This window comes from Bufo bufo, chromosome 3 (assembly GCF_905171765.1).
Source record: "Bufo bufo chromosome 3, aBufBuf1.1, whole genome shotgun sequence".
Lineage (NCBI taxonomy): Eukaryota > Metazoa > Chordata > Amphibia > Anura > Bufonidae > Bufo > Bufo bufo.
Window position 1 is genome coordinate 440008053 of NC_053391.1, and position 16105 is coordinate 440024157.

The window sequence follows — 16105 nt, forward strand, 5'->3', positions numbered from 1 at the left end:
AAGAAAAAAAATTATATATGGCACATGTATATGCCTTTAAATACCATAACAATTTAAAAATATAATCTTTTCATCATTCTGTCATCAGAACAATTCTAGCTGCACAGAGTGCCTTGTTCGTGCACTGTTTGGGGTATTGCCTTTTTCCTCCAGAGGATGTCGCTAGTTTCTTTCATATTAAACAAGTATAATAGGAGTTAACTCCTTCCTGCTTCAGCCATATTCTTTTTATGCATTTTTGATTTTTACTCCCTGTCTACCTCATCCCTTAATTTTTTTTTATGTTTGCATCACATATATGAGGTTTTGTTTTTTGAGGGACAATTTGAACTTTCTAATGGCACCAGATAATATTCCATACAATATATTGGTAAGCTGAAATAAAATTAGGGTGGAATTGGATAAAAAAATTGCAATTGCTCCGTTACAGGTATTTTTTTAAAACATTCGTTGTGCGGTAAAAATGAAGTTACCTTTAGGCTACATGCACATGAATGTTGTTTGTTTCCGTGTCCGTTTCCGCTTTTTTTTGCGGATAGGATGCAGACCCATTAATTTCAATAGGTTTGCAAAAAATGCGGACAGCACACCATGTGCTGTCCACATCAGTATGTCCATTCCGTAGCCCCGCCCCAAAAAAATAGAACATGTCTTATTCTTGTCTGTTTTAGGCATTGTTACAATGGATCCGCCCAAAAAACTATGGCATACGGATGTCATTGTTTTTTTTGCGGATCCGCAATTTGTGGACCGCAAAACACATACGGTCGTGTGCATGTAGCCTTATTCTTTGGGTCAGTATGATACTAGAGATACCATATACCTTTGGTTGTGTACATATTTTAATATTTTAATAGTTCAGGCATTTTTGGACGTGCCAATACCAATGGTGCTTGTGTTTTTATTATTTATTTATTTTTATGTAAAAGTAGGAAAGAGGGTGAGTTTAATTTTTTATAAATATACAGTAATTTTAGAAAATTGAACCTGCATAGTTTGTTTCTGCCACAGTTTGCAGTGGCATTAAATGTACATATGAGTGCCTTATGCATTTTTTTTTTTAGCTTAAAGGGGTTATCCAATTTTAAGAAAACCCCCCCACATGTGCCGAGCATCTCACCGGTAATATATTTACCCCGCTCCCCGCGCCGCTCCTGGTACTCGCACCGTCGTTGCTGCTTCTCCCTGCACACGGATGAAAACATCCGGTGTCAGTGGGGAGCAGCCAATGGCAGGCCGGGACAGGGACGAGCCTCTCTAGCATCGCAAGTGACGCACTGAAAAAATCTGCATCGTGTGCATGAGAATTTCTAATTTTCATAGAATGCAATATTCGTGACCTATGGTGCGGATATTCTGCACGCAAATCCGCGTGGACAATCCACACGCAATCCTGATCATGTGCATTTAGCCTAAATCCTTTATTCCAAAGTTGAATTGTCATAGGCTAAACTGCTGCCCAGAGTCTTTGGTTTTCACCTTGGTTTTCACCTTTAATTTACAGTGTCAGATTGGGCTCCTTGGGTCCATCAGAGAGAATTATTCTGAGAGATCACCCTCCACAGAACACAGAACATGTGCACATCCACTTCTAATGTTAACCGAGCCTGGGGGTACCAGAGGATCCTTTGGCAGGCCAATCTTACCCTACCCTTAAAAGTTTGCCCAGGATTAGAAAAAAGTTGTCTGCTTGAGACACTGAATAGGGATAAGCTGCAATACCAGAAACTTCCCATGAATGACTAGTGGTGCTTCTGGAAAAAGAAGACCTTTTTTCCTTAGCCTGGAGAACGCCTTTAACTCTAACAAGAAGATATTGACCTCTGGACATCTCTAGGTTCCAGTGCCAAGTCTTTAACCTGTGACACGCATCAGAATATGGTAGAAACCTGAAGGGAGATCGTGGTAATGTCATCACAACATCTTGTGCTGTTCTATTGCTTTATAGTCTTCAGGCCTAGTGGCCTGCGGCCTATGAGGCTTAATAGGGACGGGAGCCATAGGCTTCTGTGGCACACTGTAAACTGCCACCCACTCAGAGTTGGTCACAGGCTGCAGATAATAGCCTCAAGGGCCGTTTGTTTGAGACCTCTAGTCTATTATATGCTTACAGATGATATACTAGATAAACCTCGAGGCAATATACACAACCATTGTATACTTACTGATAAATAAAATAATGCACCCAGGGGCGTAGCGAAAGGCTCATGGGCCCTCGTACAAGAGTTCACCTGCCGCCCCCTTCCTTCAGTGCTTTGCGGCCAGGGACAGGAAATCTTTTGTGCTGCCTGAGGCAAAAATTGAAATGGCACCTCCCCAGCCAAAATCTTGACTCCCTTCACTCCAGCCAGAGGTGTAACGACCAACATGAACTTTCTATAATACCAGTGTCTTCTTATGTGGCACAAGGGTCTTTGGGCCCCCTCAGGCTCCTGCGCCCGGTAGCGACTGCTACCTCTGCACTCCCTATAGCAGTGGTGGCGAACCTATGGCACAGGTGCCAAAGGCAGCACTCAGAGCCTTCTTTGTGGGCACCTGCATCCTGTAAAAAGTCTATGGTGTACCAATATGCCTTAGACTGCCATTCATTAGAGCAGGGCACATTATGAACTGCACAAGCAGCGCATTGAATGTAGGCAGGGTATTAAATCTAAATGATAAAGTACATAGAAGATATACTATATCAGTATTCAGGTTAAATTGCTGTGTTGGCACTTTGCAATAAATAAGTGGGTTTCAGTTGCAGTTTGGGCACTCGGTCTCTAAAAGGTTTACTATCAATGACCTATAGCTACGCCCCTGAACGGACCCATATTGAAATGTCAATGTCATGGCAGGACTTCTAACTGGTATCTTTCAGCAGGATAATACTTTACCACACACAGCAAGGTTTGAACAATTCCTTGGTCTGTCTGGTCACCAGACTTATCGCCAATTGATCATTTATGTGATTAGCTGGGACGCCAGCTTCAGCAAACCACGAGTGTGTAGGATCTACAATGCTAGCTACAACATCTGTTTGCAAATGTGCCACAGGATACCATGCAGAACCTGTGTGCCTGCATGCCCTACCATATCTTATCTGGTATCCAGGCTAGAGGTGGCCTTACAGGGTTCTAGAACCTCCTTAATAAACTTATGCTTTTGATCAATAATTGTAATCACTTACATATATCATGATTGTCAATGATTGTATATCCTATAATACAGAAAAATAATATGTGGACATGTCTCTTTGCTTATTAGGATGGAGAACCTTTGCGTATTGACAGCTCCAAATACAGATACCTGGATGGGACCACATATGTGTCGATAAATGATGTAGGCTATGAGGATGAAGGCTATTACAAATGTCAGTTAACATTTTCCCTCGAAAATAAAGATTACACCATGTCAAGGATTATCCAACTTCAGATTATTGGTAATTGCCATATAAGAGCTTTGTAATGACCACAATGAATAACATACAGGAAATGTTCTGTACAAGCTGTCCTTCAAAGAAGAACGGAACTTGTCTTTATGACTTCATGTTTGTTGTACATTTGTTGCATTCCTTGTAGTTTCATAATTTGCTTTGTAACAATTTTATTCTCTTACATTTTTGTAGATGAAGGGAAGAGACAACAGCCTGTCATTGTGAATACCAATCACAAGACAATAGCAGCTGCCACAGGTATGATATATCTGGCTCAGGATTGTGATATGATAGGTCTTATCAGTGTGTTAAAATGCTTGAATATGGAAGAAACATTCAAGAGACCATTGGCTACACGAATGCTATTTTTATATTTCAGCTGACCAATGGACTATCCCCTACTCCTCTACTTCTTCAACTCCTATTAGATATATTATTCACTATTTATTATGCTGAATTTTTGACAAGCGTATTTTCATACTTTACAAGGTTCCAAGCTAATCATACCATGCAAGGTATTTGCAGGCCATGATGATGGTAATCTCATGATTTGGTGGACGGCAAATGACTCTTTCATGAGCGATTATTCAACAGATCACCGGGTGACACAAGGAATGCTACAGTATGTGAACTTACTTAGTCTGGGGGCTATTTTATAGGGTACAAGGATAGGGGAAATGTACTTGTTCCTCTATGTAAATGTGCCGCCGATCACCCAACAAATGAGCTGTAACGCTCATTTGTTGGGTGATTGCATCTTTTATGTGGCACCAGAAATCCTAGTTGTTGAAAGCACATTGTAAACAGGAGACATGCCACTGATAATATATTGAGTGCATCAGGTTATGTGGAAAGCCATTATAAGGACTGACTTGTGGCAGAATCAGACACTGCTGTTGGCCCTCACCCCACCCACCACTGCAGCCTTTCCAAAGAATAAAACCATTGATAATTGAAGGTTGTGCGGGGGAAGCGGGAGCTTCCAAAGGCTGTTAAGAAAAGAAAACACAAAAAACACTTAAAAAAGTGCTATTAATGGTAAAAATTTAGGAACTGTTTTTAATTTTCAGTCCATATTGTCTTCCTTCTCGTTAAATGGAAACAACACATTGTAATTTATTTAAGGATTACTTCTTTTTTTTTTATTACCCAATGATGAAAAATATCTTAGAATGTTTCTTGTCTTAACAAGAAGTTATATGTTTAAGGGTTCAGGGTTAGTATAACTGTTTTATGTCTTAAAGGGGTTGTCCCACAAAAAAATATTCTACAGTTTTTAGACCAGCACTTGGATCTGAATACTTTTATAATAGCATGGTCATGTAATTAAAAAAATTATGACTTCTGAGTTATTCAATGAAATTTATTTGTATAGCACCACCTTCTCTTTTTTTAATTTCTCTTTTCACCTCACTGAGGTGGACGCACATGCTCAGTTCCATCCTTCAACTGCAACCTACTGCAGTTGAAGGATGTGCTGCTAGCGTAAATTAGATCTAGCAGAGCAATTGGAATAATGCATGGAAAGATCTCTGGATCCATGTGAGGTACATGGCTGGTTCAAGCTTTGTTAGAATGAGATTGTCATGTATTATATGATGTCTGATTTAAATTTTTTAGATTAATCATGGGATAACCCTTTTACGTTTACACACAAATTAATTAATGTTTAGTTGGTACTTAATGTGGCAACCAACATGCTATAGAATCTCTCCACTACATTAACCTGATAAAGGGAGAACATATCTGATCATTCTTCAAACTTCCATGAAGTGTAAATCACCACCTTCATTTTTATCACTGGGATGGTATTTACTGTACTCTTCCCAGAATCCTTACATCATACTAATAATCATACAAAACTTCTTTCTTACCAGAGAAATTACAGAGGCTGATGGTCAGTACTTTGATTTACCATTGATTTTTGAAAGGATTGAAGAGGAGGATTTTATTACTGACTTTAAATGTATAGCGTCTAATGACTATGGCCTTGAGGTTCTGCCAACCCAGATAAAACAAGCAGGTAAGAATAATTCCAATGTGATTCATGTGATATTTGATTTAAAAATACAAATGTAATACTTCTGCTCAAGAGTAACTTGTGTTTTCAAGTTCGCCGTACAAGGTTCGGGTTATCTAAGAATTCTGTTATGGATTCCGCTACCACGGATGATAACTTATGGTCTGTGGTAGCGGAATCCATAACGGAATTCTAAGATAACCCGAACCTTGTATGCCGAACTTGAAAACACAAATTCGCTCATCCCTGGCATTATTAGCAGGGTTGCCATCCATCCAGAAATTTCTGGACAGTTGGATAGGTGTTTTGTGTCTGTAAAAAGAAAAGATGTGTCTAGATTATTTTGTTGGTAATTATAATGATTTTACAGCTCACTGTAAATGCTGGTAATGAGTTCTTATCACTATATGGAGCTATAGACAAATATCACTTATAATCTTTATCATTCATTATGGTTTTCCAATTTGTCCATAAAAAATGTTGACTGTCCATGATTTTGGGATAAATTGTCCAGATAAAAGAAAAATTTTGGTTGGCAACCCTGATTATTATTCCCCTACAAATGTATACAGGCATTAGATCCAATTCTCCAGTAAAATTACTAGCAAGTAATACACTTGTAGGGTTATTCCATGGTAATAATGTTTTAAAAAAATGGGTGGAATAAGCTAAAAATAAAACATAATCATTACTTACCAACCATTCCCCTGCTGTGGGTTGGACTGCTCGTTCAGCCAATCACTGGCTGAGGCGGGTCATCACCATAGCCAGTAATTGGCTGAGTGGGCAGTCCTAGCCTTTACCTGCCTGGGATCATTAAGTAGAGAGCAGTAGGGACTGAAGCTGTGGTAGAACAGCAGCAGCGGGGATCAGAGGGGTAAGTAATGATTCATTTTTATTTTTAACCCATTTTGCCAACTTTATAAGAATAACAAATATTCCCATGGAATATCTGTCTAAAGGGGTATTGGGGTGTCGGCAAATAAAGCTTATTCATACAATTATGAAACGTTTGACAGTTTTCCACTATACTAGGACAGGTTCTATCATTTGCAGCCCAGCTGCACAGATGCGGACAGCACACAGATGACATCCGTGTGCTGTTTTCTTTTCTTTTTTGCGGACCCATAAAAATGAATGGGTCTGTTTTCGATCCAAAAAATGTGCATTGGACACAGACCAAAAATACAGTCGTGTGCATGAGGCCTAAGGCCTCTTGCACACGAACGTTTTTATTTCTGTTTACGTTCCATTTTTTGCGTTCCGTATACGGACCATATACGGAACCATTCATTTCAATGGATCCGCACAAAAAAAGGAAGATACTCCGTATGCCTACCGTTTCCGTATTTCCGTTTTTCCATTCTGTACAAAGATATTGTCCTATTATTGTCCGCATAATGGACAAGGATAGTACTGTTCTATCAGGGGCCAGCTGTTCTGTTCCGCAAAAAACGGAATGCACACGGACGCCATCTGTATTTTTTGCGGATCACAAAATACTGAAAAAGCCATACGGACGTGTGCAAGAGGACTAAGTATGTACTCCTTATACTGTGTGGTTTCAAAATAGAGAGATGTTAGAGAGGAAGTGGTAACAGGGTGTATTTACACATGCAGGTTTTGATGAGGTGTTATGCAGTTATTAAAGCCAGAATCAGGTGTTGATCATAACAGGAGAGAAAGTATAAAGGACAAATAGTACTTCTTCTTTCTGAATCTTCTCCTGGTTTCAGCTTCTAAAAAGAAACAAAAAATTCTGAACAAAATCTGACCAAAACATGCATGTGTGAATTTATCAAAGATGACACTGACGTAAAATTAGCAATTTCTTCCACGCAAAAATTTGAAACTTGCACATGGACTCCATGCTGAAAACTTTTGACATAGTAGGAATGGGTAGAGCTTCAAGAGAGGGGCATGGTTTACCATGGATCAGCAAAAACAGTATTAGGTATATCAGAAACTGGTATAAATTATATAGTAGCAGAAAAATATGCGATAGATGGTGTAGATTAGGCTACTTTCACACTTGCGTTCGGAGCGGATCCGTCTGGTGTCTGCACAGACGGATCCGCTCCTATAATGTAAACGATGGTATCCGTTAAGAACGGATCCGTCTGCATTATATTTCAGAAAAAAATCTAAGTGTGAAAGTTAGTCAGACGGATCCGTCCTGACTTTGCATTGAAAGTCAATGGGGGACGGATCCGTTTGAAATTGCACCATATTGTGTCAACTTCAAACGGATCCGTCCCTATTGACTTACATTGTAAGTCTGGACGGATCTGTTTGGCTCCGCATGGCCAGGCGGACACCCGAACGCTGCAAGCTGCGTTCGGGGGTGTCTGCCTGCTGAGCGGAACGGAGGCCAAACGGTGCCAAACTGAGGCATTCTGAGCGGATCCGCATCCACTCAGAATGCATTGGGGCAGTACGGATACGTTCGGGGCCGCTTGTGAGAGCCTTCAAACGGAACTCACAAGCGTAACCCCGAACGCAAGTGTGAAAGTAGCCTTAGACTTTTTTTGACACAGAGGGCTAAAAGTGCTCCTAATTTATTAGAAAGTTTCACAACTTATACAATGATTAATCTTTAGGCCTAATGTGTACGGCATGGGGGCTATATGGCTCTGTACAATGCATTGCTTCCTGTGGAGAATAGCCCTGTCTATAGCACCATTGGGGCATGCTACAATTTTCATTCTGTTGAACTTTTGTAAAAACCATCAGGATAACCTTTGTACAGAACATCTTTGAGTGTACTATTGAGGCTTCATACAAAAAATGCAGAAGGGAGATAATGCTTATTACAATTTTTATTAGGCAAGCCACACGTGTGTGACGTTTCGGTCCATAGGATCGAAACGTCTCACATATGTTTACATTGCATAATAAAAATTCTAATAGGCATTATCTACATTATCTACTGGAGTTCACAGTTCTTCTTACTACTGCACCCAGCAACCAAGTTATAACCCATCATACGGAATGTAAATAAGGCCTTACTGGAAAACCTCTTTACATATGAGGGAGACCTGTTTTCAAACAACCTTAGTTTATTAGTACTAGTGTACTAATGTTTACTGCATGTAACATGGTTGTACTTTTGTGATATTGTTTTTCCCATATTACAGATATTGTGGAGGACTGGCCTCTTCCTGTTATTGTAAGCTTTTTGTGTTGCATCACATGCAGTATTAGTAAGTATGCTTGTTATTTTTCTACTTTTTTACAGCCTACTCTTTTGCCTGGTACATTGCAGCAGTTCCTGCCCTTGTGGTTTTCCTGATTATAGCGATAATTTTCATAACCAAATACAGGAAATGTGGAAATAAGAACGATTATTCAAGTCGTAAAAATGGTAAATTTATCTTATTCTTAAACATAAATCTCTTAGCTGGGAAATTAAGTGTTCATTGATTAACATAACACTTTCACTGAAATGCTCTAATTATTAGTAGACCACCCCAGGACTGTTAAAGGAACATGAGCGGAGCACATAGTAAAATGGCCTGTTGAGATTCTATTTTAGCCATTGTCAAGGAATATTTCTCATTGCATTTCGTATTAGTTACACTAAACCATAGTGTTTGTAGTGTTTTTATGAAAGAACATGTGAATTACTGTTCTGCGGACATGGATGTTGTTTATAACAATAGAGATGTTTCCAATTTATTAACTTACACTGACCAGCAAAAGGGTAACAATGTTTTGAACTTTTGACTTTCAGGCTCCATATCTCACCATCCACTACAGCTTTGAACGTGAGACTAACATCATTTTATACACAATCATGTTGGCTATCTCATACATAAACTGGACTTCAACTTTTTAGCATATGATTAGTTATGCAGATTCTTCGCATGTAACTACTGTAGGAAGGCGCAAGGGTCCGTCGTTGACACCGAGGTTCCTGGCCTTGGTCAAGTAAGAGCCGGTATTTTCAAGTGTCAGCGGCATCTAGTGCTGGTTGACACGTTGCTATTCTGTAGGCTGATCCGGGCCGGCTCTTACTGGGAGTAGCCAAAGTGCTGGGTGGGTGGCTCTCCCCACGCTCCAGGCCGGGTCTTTACTGGCCTATATCAAACCCAGCCAGCAGTCTCAGCTGTGTGTGGATTACTCCTCTCTGACAGTGGAGCGCTGTCAGTCCCTGTGTGTTTTGGGATCTGAAAACTTGTGCCATGCAAAAGGGCTGAGAAACAGGCCCCTAAAGCCTGCTGTGGACCACGTGTGGAGAAACTGCAAACCAGGTGAAGGTTTTTGTTCTGTGGACTTTTCATGGTGTGAACAAACACCAAGACTGCAAAATGTCACTTTTTGTTTTCCCTTATGTGTGAATAAAACACTGAACTGTTTAAGTTAAAGACTTTGTGGTTGCCTCTATACTGCATCCGATAGCCTGTCTACCAGAGCAAATCCCTACACTACATTGTTACTGTTTTGCTCCTAAAATTCTAAATTTTTATTTTTATTATTTTGTAAATCCACCATTGGCTTTCAACGCCGCTTGAATCCTTCTGCATGCACTTGATCAGATTCAAGCTTAGCTTGAACAAAATCTATTCCCTGGTCTCTTCTACACGTTCCCAGCGTTGGTGCATACTGGCCGACTTACTTGGGTATGAATACAGCTTTTTCTTCAACTTTACCCACAACTCTACCCACAAGTTTAGATTGGGTTGAGGTCTGGGGAATGTAGGGACCAATCCAACACCTTTACTTCATTGTCATTGAACCATTTCTTCACCAATCTCGACATATGCTTCAGGTTGTTGTCCTGCTGGAACACTATTTCATATCCATAGTCCTCGAGTGTACAAAAGTAACTTACATAGTTACATAGTTAATACGGTTGAAAAAATACATAAGTCCATCAAGTTCAACTAAAGGATAGGTGGGGACGCAAATCCCAGTAGGAAGTGAGACTCAGATTTCTACACATTTTCATAAGCATTAATGTCATTTTTTTCTAAGAATTTATCTAAACCCTTTTTAAAACTGTCCACTGTTCCTGCTGGGACCACGTCCTGAGGAAGTCCGTACCACATATTTACAGTTTTTACAGTAAAGAAGCTTTGATGCTTCTGGAGACTGAATTTTTTATTCTCCAGTCGGAGGCAGAGCCCCTTTTGAGGACATTTGACATGGAACAGTTTTTCACCATATTTTTTGTATGGCCCATTTATATATTTGTATAGGTTAATCATGTTCCCCCTTAGACATCTCTTCTCAAGACTAAATAAGTTTAATTCTTTTATCTTTCTTTATAACTAAGACCCTTCATTTCCCAGTTTAGTCGCTCTCCTCTGTACTTTTTCCAGCTGCAGAGCATCCTTTCTATGGACTGGTGCCCAGATCTGAAATGCATATTCCAGATGAGGCTGCACCAACGCTTTGTAAAGTGGTAGTATTACATCCCTGCCCCGCGAGTCCATGCCTCGTATAATGCATGACAATATCCTGGTGGCCTTAAAAGCAGCTGATTGACTTGTCTTGTAGGATTCTCACATATAGCTCAGCATTGAGACCACCATCAATCCTGTTCAAGTATCCAATGCCTTTGGCTGTAAAACAGCCCCATATCATCAGGCTTCCTCCACTGAACTTGACAGTTCCTTCAATTTCTCGATCCATTACACCCTTTTCCCTTGTTTCTTCCAGACCCATTTGCACCCTTCAGAGCCCAGTCTATTGACTTTCCAATCTTCTACTGTCCACTGTTCATACTTTTTTTGCAAACTCAGGCTCACGCTTCTTATGGCAATATTGAAGTCGAGGCTTCTTCACCTTTTTTCGGGCCATGATTACAGACTTGTGTAATGTGCGTTGCACAGTGCAGCATGGATGTCTGTGATCTCACTATTCCGAAGCATATGAGCCACCTCGACTGCTATGTTTGCGTTTCCTATTAATTTTGGACAACCCCTTTAAGAACAACCAGCTATTTGGCTGTTCCCTGTTTTTTATGTAAACTTTCACTGGTAAACAGTGGTTAATACAGTTTATGTATCTTTGACAAAAAAAAGGTAACATCTGTTAGGAGAAGGGATGAGGGAAACCACCGTACTTTGTGGCGTGCTTTGTGATGAGGTTTTAAACTGCTATTATACATTTTCATTGAACTTTACTCAAGTTCATTCTGATATATAGCTTACAAACTTCATGAATTTCCTTTCCCAGACCATTTCAATTCTCAGTAGTTAAGTATTCTAGATAAAATATTACAGTTCAGTAATGCCATTATCAAGCTTCAAAGACTGATTCCACCAGTCAAGAATGAGATCAGAACATTGTTGTTTTTATGTTTTTCTGGAATATTGAATTGTTATTTTAAAAATAGATGATTCAACATGTGTACTCTAAATTTCCCATTAACAAGATGTATCACCTTTCCACAAAATAAGCAATAAATGTTCGGGGCTCACTGATTATGAGAACAATGGTCCACCAGTCCACTGTGTGAATGGAGTGGTGGTGCACATGTCTGACCACCGCTCCATCCACTTCCAGGATCATTTATTTATCTAAATGTTGCTAATAGGAAAATAGAGTCTGCAGGTGGCACACACCACGTTCCTATGGTTTGATATTGAACTGCAGACCCACAATGTGTCACCATTAGGTGTTTCTGTATTGTACTTTATTTTTACCTATAGGCAGTGCTTTTAAATTTGGCATTTTATGGAACATGACACAGTTTATGTATTTTATGTATTTTCTCACTGATTCTGTATAGTAGGGGCCGTAAGTGTCTCTGAGTGCTGTATACAGATACAGGAAAAATTCCAGAACCAATGCCAATGGAATAAAACATCTTTTTTATTAATTCAAAAGAGTAAAATAGTCTAACAAGGAACACTGCAGGCACAGTTTATGCATTCTGGTGTGAAACTTGTCTGTGCACTCCTTAAAAGCACATGACATGACAACAAGTCAGATAAAAGAGAAAACTTGGAAGGGAATCATACATATCAAAACAGTGTAGCTCACACATAAATACAAATTTAACAACATTCATGTCAATATTGGTATATTAAATCCTTAAAGAGGTTTTCCGAGACTTTTTACCTGGTGACTTATCCTCATCAGTATTTGATCGGTGGGCGTCCGGCACCTGGGGTCCAGCCAGTCAGCCATTTGAGAAGGCAGCGGCGCTGCTGTGAGTGCCTCGGCCTTTTCACAGCTAACCAAGCACAGCACCAAACATTGTATAGCGGCTGTGCTTGGTATCGCAGCTCAGCACTATTCATTTTGATGGATCTTAGCTGCGCCTAGGCCATGTGACCTTTCACACCACTGGTCACTGGTCTAGAGAATGCTGTGAGAAGGCTGCAATGCTCCTCCTCCTTCTTAAACAGCTAATTGGCTGTAGGTTCTGGGTGTCGGACCCCCATTGGTCAGATACTGATGACCTATACATCAGTTAAAAAGTTTCGTAAAGCATGTACATATATAAAATTTGTATTAAAAGGATGTATGGAGCATTCTCATGAGCTGAGCAGCTCCATACACAGCTGGTGCATGCTGTATAATGCAGCAGACATCCGCTGGCAGTGACTGGGATTGGAGATGACTCTGATCCTTGTCATTTGATTGCTCACATGCCATGATCAATGTCAACCATAATATCTGAGGTCTTAGACATCTGTCCTCCAATTGGAGCCCCTGCTGCAAAATCATAGGTCTCCAATTGATTGCTGTAGCAGCCTGGGGCCTTCTGAAGACTCCTAGACCTGCCATAGCAGACTGCCTGTTTAGCCATGCCTACAGCACAGCTTAACAGGGGGCCTTTCACAATCCAATAGACTGCAATAGTATTATATTGCAGTCTATGGTACAGGCGATTAGAAGCATATTCAGGTTCCCTAGAGGATTAAAAATTACAGTGAAAAATTATATTTTTAAATATATAAGAAACACAAAATAGTAAAGGGCCTCTTAGCGATTATTAGGAATTTATGGGGTCATTTACTAAGCTGAAATACGCCTAAATTAGGTTTATTTCAGGCGCAGATCTGCAACTTCTCTCCGCACACGCCAGGTCTAAAATTGTGGGTGCAGTGTGGGCAGGGAAGGCGGCGGGGCGGCACCTCTTCATAACTTCGGAGGAACCACCATCAGCTATGGGCCTTTATTAAGCCAGGCGTCTAAAACGCCGGTCTTAATAAATGTGCCCATTGAAGACAGTTCAGTGAGTAATTACTAGAGATGAGCGAATCGAATCCCACAAAGTGTAACTCGATCTGAATTTCAGGATAAATTCGATTCGCTTTGATGCTGAATTTCCTGGTGCTTCGTGTTAGCGAATCGATTTAACCTGAAATAGTATAAAAACTAAAAAGTTCATTCTTACCACCTCCATTTGCTCGCGATGGGCCGCCAGCTGCCATCTTGATAAAAGATCTCGGCCGAAATCCCGCGTGCGGTGACATATGATGTCACCACGTCGGCAGGCATGATGACGTAATATCGCGCCCCGCGAGATTTCGCGGCAGATCTTCAAGCAAGATGGCGTCAGCCGGCCTGTCGCGAGCAAATAGACACTGTAAGTTTGATTTTATTTTTATTTTAAATGTTCATTTCACACTGTTTTTACATTCAGATACCGCGTGGCATCTGAAGGGTACAATGATGGGGGGCAGCGCTATTACAGCTCCCTGTCATTGCACCCACTACTTACAAAAAAATGCGCTTCGTGCCGAATTATTTTTTGTAAAATTCGGCGAATCAGCCAAATCAAACTTTTGAAAAGATTGCTCATCTCTAGTAATTACCCCTCTGTCGTGCTGCTGCCTTCTCCGCTGCACTCACATAGACTGCGGGCTCTTCTACTCCGGTTCCGACCAGGTGTGTGCCCTTCTCTTCCTGTTCAGCTGCATAATAGTAAATGCAGTACTGCAGTACTGCAATCCCAGTACAAAGTACGCATTTTTGGATATGTGGTTTCTGTTTTTTTTTTTTACCAATAACTTATCCACAACTTGTAAGCCCAGACTTACTGGTCTGAACTTAAATTACTTAGGGTTTGATGTAGATCTAAGTTGGGCTCAGTAGAACCTCTAGTGCCCAAGTGCATGAGCTGTTATGGAGATGCAATAATACAGCCTCAGGGCTCATGCACAAAATCATATTTTTATGGGACAATACAAACATAATTTTTTTTTGAGGACTTATGTGCAAAATCTGCAAATCTCAGCGATTCTTGTACATATTTTTGGATAGGAACAGCCCTTTCTATTGACGGGAGTGAGATAAATACTGAATGCAGACAGAAGCTATCTTTATTATACCGATCCATTTTGTGTAGACTGACATATAGCTGTGTGCACAAGGCTTTATAGGGGGGCTGATTCCACATCCACAGGGTTGCTTTCCCAAATGGTGTCAACAAGTTACAGGAGACATTTTTGACCTGTATTTTCTCAACGATGAGAGGACAAGGCCCTCTTCTCTCACAGAATTGTGTACTGATCCTATATCATGCTCATGGCATCAGATAGAACAGCACTGAAACTTTGCTGGAAAACATATGAAAAAGATGAAAAAATAATGTACATGAATTAGATAAGTTAACAGGATTTCTGAGTTATTAAAAATGTCCCTAAATGCAGTTATAGTGCTAAAATAGCAGACCACATACTCGCCTATTTCATGTCTGCCTCTTTCAGCTCTAGTGCTCCAATCCTCCCTTCCACAGTAGCTATGAAATCATCTTTTTCGTTAAAACATGGCTGGCCACCCGAGTACCTCAGACACCACTGCAGCCACTTACTGGCCTCAGTGGCACATGACCACTGAGGCTAGTGATTGCATGCAGTGGTCACATGGAATATACTGGCACATCATCACTACAGCCAAACAAACACAACCCCCGTGGGTCAGCTGCCAACTACACTGAGACAATTCTAAGAGGTGGCAGCCTGGTGGGTTCCCTGCAACGAAGGCCAGATCCATGTATAAGTTTTAAAGGGTGTAAACCAGGATAACACCCTCAGGACTAGTGCAAAATAAAACCAGTTAGTTGGTACTGTGGATACACACCCCCTGTAATTGCAAATCAGTAAAACTGAAATTCTAGTATTTAACTGTGGCAATAATTATTTAGAAATCACATGCATATCATATCTTATGCTAAGTTTTACTTTTCAGGTGTTATATTCTGAACATTACTTAGGAAACCACTTAGAAGATCATAACAGATAAAGTATCAGACAAGTAAACCTTAGATGTATGATTTTTGGCAACATGACATCTAGGCTGCTCATTAAGAAGACAAGAAGTGCAAGAAGACAATCTTTACATCTATGAGAGAGAAAAAAACACTTGCTCATTAAAAAAGATGTATAGTGAGTATTTGGTTTCTTGTTCTAGAACATTCCAGATCCTGCTCATTTTGTCCTATGACATTTGTGGAAATATTTGGAAGTAACCTGTTCTAATGAATGATTGTTGTAAATTCATTTAGGTTGGCAATACACTTTAGATCCTGTTGGGGGAAAGGCAAACACTCCCAGTACTCATTAAATGGGCAGCCAGTTTCTCCAAAATTGGCAGGTTCACCTTACCTAATGTATATGGCCAACTTTAGCGTTTCACATATTGCATTTTGTACACTGAATATACTTTTATTGTGAGCCACATAGGTTTTGTTCTAGATCTTTTTTTGT

At 40.2% G+C, this 16105-nt stretch overlaps 1 protein-coding gene across 4 annotated transcripts in view; it reads left to right on the plus strand.

Moving 5' to 3' along the window:
- The window catches only part of LOC120993465 (interleukin-1 receptor type 2-like), a 36221-nt gene extending 20495 nt beyond the window's left edge, over positions 1-15726 (plus strand). For 2 of the 4 annotated variants that reach the window (XM_040421963.1, XM_040421966.1), the window contains 6 exons: positions 3247-3421; positions 3608-3673; positions 3905-4037; positions 5293-5438; positions 8674-8799; positions 15575-15726. In XM_040421963.1, the coding sequence (XP_040277897.1) occupies positions 3247-3421; positions 3608-3673; positions 3905-4037; positions 5293-5438; positions 8674-8799; positions 15575-15612 (684 nt within the window). In that variant the 3' untranslated portion in view covers positions 15613-15726. Of the gene's footprint in view, positions 1-3246; positions 3422-3607; positions 3674-3904; positions 4038-5292; positions 5439-8673; positions 8800-9168; positions 9234-15574 lie in introns of those variants that run through there. The other 2 variants (XM_040421964.1, XM_040421965.1) reach the window with 2 other exon arrangements.
- Positions 15727-16105: the final 379 nt, after the last annotated feature.